Here is a 13890-nt window from a genome sequence, read left to right as displayed (position 1 = left end):
GTACACCCAAGCAACATCAAGCAGAGGCAAAAAGAAGCCAACACAAAATTGTAGTTCCTTCAGTGGCCACTGGAGGATAGCCCCAAATGTGAGTGATTCCTCATTTAAAAATATTTGTATTTCACAGCTGAAATAAACAAAAATTAATTTGTATATCTGATTTTCCTCTTCATACAAAATGTTTTGGAATCTTTTGCTTGCTGATTTTTTTATGCAAAACTAAACTCTATAAATATGTCGAGTATGTCAAAATAATGTTTTGTCCACAGACTCAGGACAGACTGTGGACTCAGTTGTTTTATTTTAATTATTATTATCTTTTGATTTTGGGTTTATTCTGGTTAAGACTTTCTAGTTCTTTGGTTTTGGTTACTGTGCTTCCTTGGTTTAGTGTCTAGTCATATCTGCCCATGTCTTCCCTTTGTTCTCTGTTAGTATCGTGTTTCTGAGTTCTGTCAGTGTATCTTTCCTCTTTTACTTTGAAGGTCCGTGTCTGATGTTGGCGTGTTCAGTTTGTGTCCTCCCTGTCTCGTCATGTTAAGTAGGTTCAGCCATGTCTCCGTCCTGTGTGCAGTTTCCTCGTTTCCTTGTCCGAATGTGTTTTTATAGTGTGTGTTCTCTTGTGCTCGTCACTGGTCTGTCTGTATTACCTCTGCATATCGTCCCAAGTTCCACTCTGTGTTCCTCTGCAAGTAATCCTGTTTAGGGTTCGGATTCATTTGTTAGATTTTCCCAGTTTAGGTTATTTCTTCTCTGTCCTCAGCCTCTCCATTTCTGTCCTGTATGGAAACAAAGAAACACGCAAGTTCCTCACAAACTACAAAAGCACAAATATCAAGTCATTGTTAGTTCTTCTGTATACCTCTCTGTAGCTCTGTGCATTTCAAAATCCATTTCCCTTTCCTGTTCGCTCAGGTGATGTGGATTAGCAGTTGGATTAACAACTTCATTTTAAACATCCTGCCACAGCGTGGGATGTAAGGAGCTCTCTGATTGGTTGGTCAGACACAGGCTGTCTGCCAGCCTGGATTTTTCTAGCTCATATCTTCGGCCTGCTAAGAAGCGTGTGTGCTTGTACAAAGGCCGTTCAGCCTCGGTATTTACACTCGGCTCACACGGATATGTGAAGGATGAATGGACCCTGCAGCGAAACGGAGAGCCCAACCTCTGACTGAGTGCCTGTTTATGCAGTCTGACCACCTGTGAAGGTAACGTGCTAACATGGCTAACGCTAGCATCACCGCCCCGTTATTTTAAGGTCATCTTAGCTTATGAAAATTTTACGTCGGAGCTGTACGAGCTAGCTACGTGTTTAGTAAGCTGCTGTGCTCTTCACAAATAAAGCTGGAAGCAGCTCAGACTATTAGAACCAGCACTGAGGCCTGTTACACTTATACAGTGTTAGAGCAATGGCTGCAACCTACAGCCTTTAAACTAGTGATTAAAATGCTGACAGTAAACTCGTCAGTCCAGATGTTACCACATTACTTTGTGATACTTAGAGTTAAAACAACTGAGACAGGCTGATTCAAATAACAGCTGTAAGTTCTCTCATTCCTTATATCAAGACTGGAGATCACACTACTGATTTCAGTTCATTTAATATGTGAGTGCACAGATTCATTCTCAACTGGACATAAACGATGATCAAAGGTTGTATATATGATGAAGTCATCAAATCCCAGCCTCTAACACAGTGCGCTGAATCTTAGCTTTGAATGTCCAGTATATTCTAATCAGTGCAATTTAAGCATTCACTGAACCTACAGTATCTAAACCTGTGTGGCAAATGTGTGGTAAAGACACAGATAATGAAATGTAATTATTAATACAATATACATCATGAGAAACAAAAGCTGAAATTGATTCAGTTTAGTACTTTTCTCTGTATGCTCTGTGATTATAAAAGCCTTAAATTCTGTGATATATACTGTAAATGATTTTCACAGAGGTCTTAAAGTAGTTAAATCACTGCTTATAGTCTGGTTTAGGGCTGGGCGATATGACCCAAAATTCATATCTCGATATTTTTTAGCTGGATGGCGATATAAGATATATATCTCGATATATATTTTTTAAAGCCATAAAGAACAAAAAGAGAGTTCTTAGTCAAAGCTGTGTCCCAGATGTCACACAGGCATTTTATTAACATAGAGCAGATGTACATAAAATTTACTCAAAAATAAATTATGAGCATTTATTAAATAATGCTCCATAAATAAAAGAAAACAATGTTGTTTTTGTGCATAACAAAAAGCTCACAAATGTGCAGTCAAAATGTAAACTAAAAGACGCCGAGCACAAAGACAGATTTCACAGCTGCTCTGTTCCCAACTTGTACTGCGTGACTGACAGCCTGGAGTTTGTAATCCGCTTCGCAACCACGTCTCTTAACAGGTGCCATTTATGGTCCTTATACACAGTAGGGTAATATTACGTTGAAGCACAGTACGTATCACTCCGCGAGGCTCAGCCGTAATGCTCCGACAATCCATCAAGCGGTGCAGCTCCGTAGCTTACCAAAGTCGTACTAAAACATTTTTTGACAGATTGCTGAGCGCCGTGTTCCACATAAAATCGGTTCGCAGTCATCAAGCACAACCAGAATTCATACATAAGGAGCGCTGTCAACTTTTGAGAAAATGAAAGGATTTTAGTCCGTGCAGCACCTCTGGGCTGCATGGCGTTAGCGTGGTTAGCTCGTTAGCGTGGTTAGCTAGCTAACACGTTGACGCCGTCCAGCCCCACGCACGGGGCGATGCGCGGTAACTCGTTAACGGAGATTTGCCGTGTCCATCTTGTCGCTTCCTGCAGGTGAAGCGATGGGGGAGGAGGGGGAGTTGTGTTCAGTGAAGGAGAGGCGAGGCCGAGTAACGTTGCGTAAAGACGAAAGTGGACGAAAGAGAGGCAAACTTGCGGCTCTGCAAGTATAATTATAACGTAACATAGACTATATCGATATAAAGGATATGGTCACATCTTATATCTCGTATAAAAATATATCGATATTTTTTAAAAACTCGATATATCGCCCAGCTCTAGTCTGGTTGTTTATATTTTCACGTTTTTGTGTCTGTAGGGCTGTTTGATGACGATTTGGACTCCTCTGGGAGATGAGGACACACCCACATCTGTTCCATACTGCAGCCATTGATGGTGTTACGGCTCTGAGTCAGCTTTGGGGCATCAGACGCACACACTGGAAATTGTAGGCAGATAGCATAGGCCTGTGGATCGAGTTGAATGAGTCTCATTCATTAACATAGGCACAGCTGTAAGAACCAAACTGGCCATTGTACGTAGATCATGTTTCTGATGATGGCTTTTCTATGAAAACGAATTTGTTTGTAAGAACAATAGTGAATGAAGCCCAGTGGTGTCTGGAAATGTTTCTCTGCCAGTGTATTGATACCCAGTTAACCATACCTATTTTAATGTAGTGGACCTTTGATATTAGGTACCGTGATATAATATGCGTAGATTATATATTCAGAGTCTTAACAATTTTACATTGCAGATCATTATTCTGTTCCATAATTTATAGACACCGCTCTTGCTGATTGAATCTCTGCTCAACCTGTTACTGACCCTTTAACCTAACAATTTGAGAACTTTTCCCCTGCTGTTTCTTTGTAATATTACACAGTAAAACTACCAACTTTTTGTGCAATGTTTGTGCCACCATTTTTAAAATTACCTAATAGTTTTCTTTTCTTAAAATCGTACAGTTTCTCAGTTTAAACACATGATATTTTCTATCATTAGCTGTGAAAAACATTAGTTGGATTTATGAGATAATTCCAAATTTGGATTCTATTAACATTTTACACAACGTCTCAAATCTTTTGGAACTGGTTGTAAAAAGTGTCCATGTCGATGGTCCTGAGCCACATACAGAACTTCAAAATCTATTCAGCCACAGATTTCAAGATGTGGGCAAAAGCTTCCAGAAGTTCATACAGTCACAATAGCAACATGAAAGAACAGGGAAGTGGGAGAGACCTCAGTTAAGTGCTCCATCAGAAGAGGCAGCTGGGTCATGTTTAAGAAAGGCAAGACAGCTATGTTTTTTTCCCTCATCAAGCACAAAAACTTTCATGGCAATTTCCAAGTTCCCTTCATGCTGCCATTTACTTTCACCATGATAAATGCATCCACTTTAGTCAATTACTGACATTATCAGCTCTACTTAGGTTACTGGGCAAATATCTTAAAAGGACATTAAAATAATACTTTTCCATTAGGCATCAGCATATAATGTTGGTTTATCAACAGCAACAGATGTCTTATACAGGAAAGGATACAATAACAGTTGAATCAGTTGCAATATGATATGAGATGGCATCATTTGCACACCCCTTGAAGAATGGTGCATATGTTTGACAAATTTCACAACCATTAAATGTTAGAGACGACTCTGAAAATGAGGTTATGTTCACTTCTAAAGTAAATACGTCTGCTTGTGCTCACAGTCCCTACATTTCAAAAATAAGACAATAATAAGACAAAACTGCTAAGTGACACAAGAGGCTAGGGCAGGGGTGTCCAAACTTTTTTTACTGAGGGCCACATACATAATAATATAGGAGGGCCTGGGCCACTTACTAGAAATTAGGTATATAACCTTAACTTTAGTGTATTAAAGTTAGAAAAATCACTTAAAAGTGGTCGAATATGTTATATTGTTGAATATAATTAAAGACAAAACTGCCTTCATCAAAGCTTTCCATAAATGGATCTTTATTGATTTATTCAGAAAAAGCTTTGGTAGCTCATTCTCAGAACAGCAGCCTCAGATTTCTTCTTAGACAGAAGATTTACAGCACAGAGAAAAAACAAAGGGGAAAATGGGACGGGTACATTTCAAGTTTGTTATTTAAGTTATTAGGGTTAGCAACACACCTATTAACGTTCGTTTGAAACCGTTATCAACATTAACAGACTGAACTGGACTTAATAGCAGGAGTGCATATAATTTTAGTAAATTATTCTGGAGTATCAGCTGCGCTGGGTATGTAAATCGGGCCATCCAGCCGCGGTGCTGATCGTCACTCGTGCCAAAAATCCGGACAAATGATCAAGGAGCAAATCTGCATCAGATGAGATCAGCTGATTTTGCGTGTGCGTGCGCTGTGCACAGCGGTGTGTACTGTGTGTTAACAAGAAAAGCGCATATAAGAAAGTGGTGTGCAAAAGCAGGGTAGTGACAGAATTGATGCGCATTATTGATACCGGTATTTGAAGCATGTGTACCTGCACATTAACACACGGGTACTGTCCACTCCCTGCAAAAAAATAGCAGCTGTGCGGCGTCTGTGGCATCAGTGCTCTCATCGCATGCGATGGAGTAAAAATCAAAAGCACAGCTTTATCAGACAGTTGCAGTTTAATGTTGGCTGACAAGTCTTCAATGCGTCGCACAACTGTATTTCTGGACATGCTGACGTTGTTGAAGTCCTGCACTTTTTCCGGGCACATTATTTCGGTGACTTTAACGAGGCCGTGTTTTATGAGGTCTCCATCTGAAAAAGGCTTGCCATGTCTTGCGATGAGTTGGGCGACCTCATAGCTGGCTATTGTAGCCTTTTCCTGGACCTTTTGAGCACGAAAAAAATACTGTTGCTGACCCCGCAGGAGAGCTACCCTGTGCTTTAATTTCTGCTCTCTCTCAGCACCAGTGTAGGATGCATAGGCCTGATGTTGGGTTTCATAATGACGTAGTACATTATACTCTTTCATAACTGCCATAATTTCAGTACAGATCAAACAGACACACTTCCCCTTGAATTCTTTGAAGAAATATTCACTCTCCCACCATGTCTGAAATTTTCTGCATTCACTTTCTACCTTTCGCTTCTTTGGTTCTGCCATGTTTAGTAACTAACTTGGGGTAAATTTCTTCTGTGATTGTCCTTTTTGGTGGAGCAACTGCCTTGATCAACAGTAGCTCCCCCTGGTGTTAAAACTAAGAAGTGCAATACACTCAAGCAAAAGTTGAAGTGCGGGCCATATTCTATTCTATTTATAAAATTACTTGCGGGCCAATTAAAAATGGATCGCGGGCCGCAGTTGGCCCGCGGGCCGGAGTTTGGACACCCCTGGCTTACAGGTCGGAAGAGAGCACCCTGACACTTTGGTGCCGAAGGAACCATCTTACCCTCAACGTCACAAAGACAAAGGAGTTGATAGTGGACTTCTGGAGATGTATAAAAGCACACACCCCCATCACCATCAACGGCGTTGCTGTGGAGAGAGTGAGCAACTTCCATTTCCTAGGTGTACATCTGGCGGAGGATCTCACATGGTCAGTTCACATGAACAAAACAGTGAAGAAGGCGCAGTGTAACAGCAGTCTGGCGAGGAAGGAGCAGCTTGCAGGTCCAGCGGGCATACGGTGTGGAGGTTAGCCAGATAACTCGAAGCCAGTCAATTAAATCAAACAACAGACCTTTATTCGTTGTCAGTTTTTGCATGATCTTTGTTGGTCAAAAACCCCTATTAATGAAGACTTATGGACCGGAATTTGATAGTAAAAATACTTTCTTTTCGATCACTAAGCAGGGATATAGGTTTGGCTCCAGCAACCTTTAATAGGATAAGCGGGAAAGAAATAAATGGAATAAAAGCATATTATTACTATTATTAGTAGTAGTATTTGTGATTTGAAGACAACCAGTAAGAAGGCTAACTAAATGGCAAAGCTGTGGGATTAAATAACTGTGTACTTCTTCTCACTCCTTTTCGATATGTAACTGAATCAGCACAGTTAAAGCAATATTGAAATGTATTAGCTTTATTTTGTGTAGCATTTTTTCTTCTTTTCTTTGCCAAATGAACTTTGTATATTGTTTACGTGATCAAATTTTTTTTTTACAAACAACAACAAAAGCCAGTGTGAAAATGCCTATAATTACTATAGACAAACTACAACTCTGTTAGGACTGAAATGTATAATTATGTCAATTACATATGGTTGTATAATTTTAACAATTGTGACTGAAAAAAGTTAATAATCCCTTAAATTAAATTTTCTTCTACAACATATTTTCACATGGATACATATTTTAGAATTTGCCAATCCACTGGGATTTTCCCACACAGCCATCTGTTTGGTTTAGAGAGAATGGTTCAAAAAAGACAAAATACCCTGTGAATTGCAGTTATCTGGGAGAAAGAAACAACAACAAAAAACTTTGGGACAGCACATTAAAGTGAAAAAAGCATGTTTAAAAATGCAAATATGATATTATGTAGGCTTGTCTGTAGGCTTTCATTTTTTATTTTTTTTTTATTTTTACTAATAAAAGCAATGAATTAATATCAGTTCAACATGGACTTATGTTCATCACCCAATAAAATGCAAATATATTGGAATTCATGCAAAGGGACCCAAATGGAGACTTTAGTGATGGTCTTTATAACTAAAATTTAACCTTTTAGCAAAGCAGGAAGTCCACAAGTAACCAATGGAAACTACAGGTATAAAAGAGAGACTAATACATCATATTCATGTTAATGATTGAATATTGTTTTTCAAACTTTAGTCCTGCTAGTCTTCAACATCGATCCACATTGAAAACATGATTGCTAAGAACACAGTGACTGCTGTCAAATAAAAAATCACAAAATACTTGTTGATTTTTTTAACCATTCTTGTCCAGTAGCCAGACTTCCTGTTGCTGCTGAGTAGAGTCACTGTTTTCCCAGTCTCCCGCAGCTCATCTGACACTTTTTCCAGAGCAAAGGCCACCTCTGTCAGTTTACTGCTGCTACCCTAAAAAAGGAGGTTTTGTAGAAAGGTAATTGACAAGATTTTAGGTCAACTCTTGATTCAACACACTGGTTTGTTTCCACGTTGATTAAATAAAAGTGTTTGCTTCTGATATATATGCTAGGGTTAAGGATAATGCTAGCATAATCCCTTTCAATAGTTTTGATATTATACTTTTTTGAAATTAAATAAAATGAATTCCAACCTTTTGGGTCAGAGATGATACAGACAAAGACACAGATGGTGTTTCCTCAGCAGATACCCCAGAGACAGAGGCACAATGACTATTTCTCTTTATGTCTGGAGTAAGAGAAACAAAGATAAATCAAACACAATTAAAATTAACTGGTGGATACAACCTGCCACTAAACACAAATCTGCAAAAGTGGTCGATAGAGTTTAAATCCAAATATTTGTAGAGTGATTGCTATTATCAAGCACACCTTGGATTCCATCTGTCTCATTATCTTGGGCTGCAGAGTCTTTGTCAAGCAGATGCATCACCAAAATTGTCTCCAAGAGGCTGAGCAGCATCAGAGAAAACCCCCCAATGCAGTAGACAGCTGAGGAAAGCAGCCAGCATTAATGTGGATAAATTACTTGATCACTCAGTAGCATGATTTATTCATTAAATGCAGTCAAATACACCACACTTCTTTACCTATAAGTGGAATTCTGTTTGAAGAGCTGGGCAAGATCTCATTGAGAAGAAGCTGCATCACCGTGACAGCAAGCAGCACAGTGATTTTGAAGCCAAGTTTCTCACCTCCACTGTCTGATACAAGGAAGGAGGCCATGTCCAGAACCAAGAAGAAGAAGACTGGCAGCAAGAAATTAGCAATGTAGAGGACAGACCTCCTCTTCATGGTAATCTGTGAAATAAGGTGGTTAATCATCCTACTTCATACATGTAAAGATGCAGAAAGAGCTTCATATTTTTTCACCGCTTCAGCTGCACTTTCTCACTCATTTTACAACTCTCTTCTCTCCCACTGTCTCCACTCCTCCCTGAACTCTATGCAACATTCTTCTTTCTTCAACTTCTACCATTTAATCCTTGCCTCTGTCTTCATTTGCTTTCTCTTCTTGATATCCAGAGTCATCCTATTCTAAACAAAAACCAGGGTAATGGGTAACAGAACAGCTTTCATGTGTTCTGTGTTTCTGTTACCAAAAATACTTACAGTGTAGACAACCATAAGCTGATTGAAGTCAAACTCATTGACAGTTCTGTTGGTGACTGACATGTTGACAAAGAGCCACTCATACTGTGTCTGCATAAAGTCACGAGACCACTCTGTGACTGTTTTATTGCTGTTGTCGGGCTGTAACTTTATTTCTGCATCTGAAGTCGAACATAAAAAATTACTGTGAGAAGATCAAGAAGGAAAGAATATATGTTCTGGCATGTGGTAGTGTGTGTTTATGAACAGCATACATTAACAGAACCTGTTATGTCCTCACCAGAGTACATAATAGACTTGAAGGATATGTTGCACTTCTGAAAGTCAAAGGGGAATTTGTACACGTGCAGCTTGCAGGTGCTCACCACCACCTGGTCATTCCTGTATTCGATCACACCATTGTGGTTGACGCAGAGATAAGGACTCGGAGAGGCTTTATCCTTCTCTGTCCTGTGTGAGAAGAAATGAGAATTGATTATGTTATGAATGGCAGCATCAGAAAAAGACAAAACAAATACATGACATTTAGTTCTTTTCTTCTCTTTCGGTCACTCCTCCCGTGTTATGAGCATTGACAGACTGTAAGCACTAAAAATGCTACTTTTGACTTTTGGCTTCCTGCAAGAATCAAATGACATGATGCACTGAACAGCCACATCTTAATTACAACCCACCTCAACATAATCAAGTGGAGAGACTGAGTGGGTCTTTGAGTGTGAGTTTATGCTTATATATGTCAAACTTACATCTCTACAATAGTTATATCGGGCATCCACAAATATGCAGTAGGAATTGTCATATCCTTAATTCCACAGAATTGATTTGGGTCCCACTTAATGTACTCATTTGTCCATTCCTACACAGGGCAATGGGAGGAAAGTGATCAAATCAAGAAAAAAAATCGAAAGATGTCATTTCAAGCAATTTAAATTTCAACAAAACAATGAAAAAAATTGTAGTTCTAAGAGAAAACTCACCAAATAAACCCAAATGTAAGAAATTAAGGTCTGGTCAATTTCTCTCTGAAAAAAATAACAATGTTCATTTAGGTAGCTTCACACTTCAGCTAAAGCATCAGCAAATACATCTCTGTGAATTATTAATGTAGGGTCTACCTTAAAATACAAACCGCCTTGAGGCAACTGTTGCTGTGATTTGGTGCTGTGTAAATAAAAGTGAATTAAATTGAATCTCATATTGGGTAAGCTATAAAATTTTCTTTAACCTGTACACTGTTGCTGCTTATCTGCAAGCTGCTTTTCAACCCGACTCCAGCTTCTTTTTTAGTTAGTTCAGTTAATTGGCGATTCTAAATTGCCCATAGATTTGAGTGGGAATGGTTGTCAGATTGGCAACCTGTCCAGGCTGTACCCTGCTAATGCCTATGGTATCTGGGATAGGCTCCAGCAGGACTACATAATGGTTTAAATGATTATCTCCTCTTTGGCAGATGGGTTTTTTTGCCATTATTAAGAAACACACACAAACTATTTGGCAATGAAAATATTCATTATCATTCAGAGAAAAACACACACATGCACGTAGCTTAAACAATGTACCATATCCAGGATGGCATAGAGTTTCATTTCAAGCAACACATCTGTATGATGGCTGTTGTTTATAATGGGCCGGCTCATAGTGTACTTAAGACTGTCTTTGCGCAGGTTCAGGCGGCGTACAATCGCCTGAAAATTACAGAGTTTCTCCACTTCATTATCTGAAATGACATCAAAACACATTCTATATCAGCGATTTCTTTTATGAGATGAAAAACACAAAGAAACTCCCATTTCTGATTTTCAACAACAAAAAAAAACAAACTTCAGAAGTCTGTTGCTCACCAGACATCATTATTGCTTATTAGCTTTTGGCGTATTTGCAACAGATGAAGTAATACCTCAGAACCTTTTAATCAAACCCTGATATATCCAGAGGCCTTTTGTTCACTAAAAGGTCATGATTAAGTTTTATTTAATCAATCCTTTAATAAAAATATTTTAAATAGATTGATATTTACAGACATTGATTTTCATTATTTTCTCCATTACATAAAATTATTTTATATTTTAGTATTGCTGATTATTAGATCCTGAGTGAATACTACATCACTTATTGACATGCTTAGTACTGTGCAAAAGTCTTGAGTCACCATCTTTTCTTTATATTTTGCTAAAAAAAAAAAGTGGGTAATGGGTGGAGATACTATTGAAACAACTACAAACATGTGTGAGAATACATTATATGAGACAAAACCAATTCTAAGAAGCTTGAAAGTCAATATTTGGTATGACCACCTTTATTCTTCAACACAATCTGGACTCTCTTAGGCAAGTCTTAATGCAATTTCCTCAAGTAGTCTTCAGAAATAGTTATCAGGGCATCTTGGGGGACATTCAAAGCATTCTGAAGGTTTGCTGCCTTTCAGTCCATTCTCTTTCAAGATGATCCCATACTATCTCAATAAATTGGTGATTTGGGCTCATGAAAGGCAAAAATCCATGACTGATAGTATCCCTTTTTGTTTTGTTTTTTAATATCCAGTTGTGCTTTTTCAGCACTGGCAGGATATTCGGCATCATTGCCATGTTGAAAAATGAAGCTGTTGCCTATTCAGATTGCATTGCATTGATCAGGACTAACAGTACTCTTCATACTTCTATCAGTTTTGACAAGATCCCTAACACCATTCACTGAAATACAGCCATAAACCATAACAAAGCCAATCTTCCACTAAAACCATTCTGATGGGCTTTGGCAAAATGGCAGACTGGACTGAAGGATCAGTTTCATTTTCAAATTTTTCAGATTTTAAGTACACACTGCACACCATGCTGACATATGTCTTTGCCTAATAGCTCTTTAATAATTCGTATGTTTGCTGAAAACTTTTTTTTTTTTTTTATGTCCTCAACTGTGTTATCCTGTGTTTTTGTGAGACGCAAGTTGCCTCTTTATTGGCCTTGTCATAGATCAGTAGTAAGTGGGCTCACAGAAACAAGAGAACATTTCTCATAAAATAGTTAGGTCCAAAGTCTGGACTGAAAATGAGTGAAAAAGCAGTCAAACTAAGGGGTGGTTCAGACGTTTGCACAGAGACAGACAGACAGATATATAGATAGACTGTCTTTACTCTTTACCTCTGATAGTGGTTTCATTGATCATCTGTTGATCATCTTGTAGCTCTGAACTGGAGCCATTTTCACCTGGCATGGAAGAGTACAGTAATTTATGCCTAAAGGTATAAAATATCCAGAAATGTATGCTCCCAGATGATGGCTTTACAAGGAAAAGCCTTACATATTTCAGCAACACAATCACATATTCAAAAGTTTACATATTGTATCTATAACATCATTCATAATAGAATGATAGACGAATCCAGGTGGTGAACTGGCAACCATGCAGACCACACTTTTCACCAAATGAAAATATTTGGTGCACCATGGAACATTTAATACAACATAGCAAAGCCAAGACTGTTTATCAGCTAGAATCCCATATTAGACAAAAAACAGGACAATATTTGTCTCAAAACATTTGAGATGGTTTGCTTCCTGAGGCATAAAATGCTTTGCTGTCACAGTGAAGATCCCAACATAGGACCTTACAGCAGCTACAGGAACAACTATTCCTTCCTGTGCTTGGACCAGCCATAACCTCTGGCTCCCAGCTATTAACCAAATTTCCATGGTCCGATTTTATTGCCCTGGCTTCTGTTCCTATTGTTCCACTAATGTGAATAAACAGAATATTTGTTTGTTTTCATCTCAGTGCAAGCTGTGCTCCAGCAGGACTTTTTCTTTTCTTTTCGGTTGCATTTTCAGTTTCTTTAAAAAAAATGTCCCTAAAATTTATAGTGAAACTACTCCTTAAGCTGGTTTACTCCAACTGATGTAAGATTTCATACCAAATTAAACATTTATCTATTTTCTTACACATCTAGTTCAGGATGTTGGTGGGGCTGGAGGCTACACCAGCTGACATAGTGCCAGAGTCAGTGTGCATCATACACAAGTCGCCAGACTGCGGTAGTCTATGCACACAGGGAAAAAGACAACATTCACACTCCTACTGCTAATCTGCACATATCATAAGGTGAGCTGTTGAAAATGTTGGTATTTATGTGCTTTGTGTTGTCCAATAGACCATTTTCATTATCCCTGTATTGAGGTTGCAGCAGAAATTTTACAGAAAATATCTATCGGGGTTATCAGAAGGCAGGCAACTTATTCACCAATATTTATTCATTTTTCAGTCTAAGATGCTGGTTTTAGTAAACTGATTAAATGTGGAATTTAATTTAGTAAAAAGGATGTATTTACTGGCTACTTATAGAGCCAAGCAGCCCCTCTGCTGAAATACGTTTTATCTATTCCAAGTAAAAACAGTGTTGCTGAATAAAATATAATACAACATTTTATTTAAAATGGTCCAAATTGTCATCTGCATTAAATTCGAATGATCTCAGCTTACCCACAAGTAGCAGCAGCAAGAAGAAACCTGCAATCATTGTAGCCTCGAGTGATCAGAGAGCATCTTCACCCTCTCTGCGCTGTTCAGAGATTCTTCCTACTCTATTGATGTCACTGTCCTGCCCTCTTCAGAGCAAATGTAAAGACCAATTGTGTTTCTACCCGCATATCGATCCTAACACAGTGGGATCAGCACACTATGCATCAGCATAACAGCTGATATAACAGCAACTAATAATGACTTCATGTTATTAACCAAACTCTTGATATACAGCCCAAGCCTCTATCATCCTAGCATAAGTCAGGTTGAATAGTTTATTTTCTTGCTACTTTGGATAAATTTTTTAAAATTGTTTTCTGCCAAAGTGTCCGCACTCTACTCTGACAGGTTTCAGATGCTTTTGTTTTTGACAGTAGGGTTAATCATTAAAAGTGAATGAATCAGACTGACATCAGTTTCATT

At 38.4% G+C, this 13890-nt stretch overlaps 1 protein-coding gene and 1 long non-coding RNA gene across 2 annotated transcripts; one reads left to right on the top strand and one right to left on the bottom strand.

Annotated features, from left to right (window-relative positions):
- Positions 1 to 63: 63 nt before the first annotated feature.
- LOC146663887 (uncharacterized) lies at positions 64 to 3429 on the top strand. Its single transcript, XR_014913074.1, has 3 exons — positions 64 to 88; positions 764 to 1208; positions 3080 to 3429. It is a non-coding gene; the product is annotated as an uncharacterized LOC146663887 (long non-coding RNA).
- Positions 3430 to 3941: 512 nt separating this feature from the next.
- Positions 3942 to 13509, bottom strand: LOC146663886 (5-hydroxytryptamine receptor 3E-like). Its single transcript, XM_085416829.1, has 11 exons — positions 13429 to 13509; positions 12093 to 12158; positions 10515 to 10672; positions 9933 to 9977; positions 9702 to 9811; positions 9236 to 9405; positions 8956 to 9116; positions 8433 to 8643; positions 8215 to 8334; positions 7977 to 8071; positions 3942 to 7774 (listed from the first exon to the last, which is right to left on the bottom strand). Exons 1-11 carry the CDS (start codon positions 13463 to 13465, stop codon positions 7550 to 7552), a joined length of 1398 nt encoding a protein of 465 aa, XP_085272955.1. The 5' UTR covers positions 13466 to 13509; the 3' UTR covers positions 3942 to 7549.
- Between the last annotated feature and the right edge of the window lie 381 nt (positions 13510 to 13890).

The sequence above is a fragment of the Rhamphochromis longiceps genome, linkage group LG8 (assembly GCF_057381845.1).
Source record: "Rhamphochromis longiceps isolate RC_006_pf linkage group LG8, R_longiceps_female_GT1.1, whole genome shotgun sequence".
In the NCBI taxonomy this organism is placed as follows: domain Eukaryota; kingdom Metazoa; phylum Chordata; class Actinopteri; order Cichliformes; family Cichlidae; genus Rhamphochromis; species Rhamphochromis longiceps.
The sequence above is the reverse complement of the archived record's forward strand: the minus strand, read 5'-3'. Positions and strand labels throughout refer to the sequence as shown.

Excerpts from the sequence above, each read along its gene's own strand:
- LOC146663886 (XM_085416829.1), bottom strand. The coding sequence starts at position 13,465 with ATGATTGCAGGTTTCTTCTTGCTGCTGCTACTTGTGG. Across the intron at positions 10,673-12,092 it reads CAATGAAACCACTATCAGAG|ATAATGAAGTGGAGAAACTC; the intron begins GTAAAGAGTAAA and ends ATGTCATTTCAG. Across the intron at positions 9,812-9,932 it reads CTTACATTTGGGTTTATTTG|GAATGGACAAATGAGTACAT; the intron begins GTGAGTTTTCTC and ends TGCCCTGTGTAG.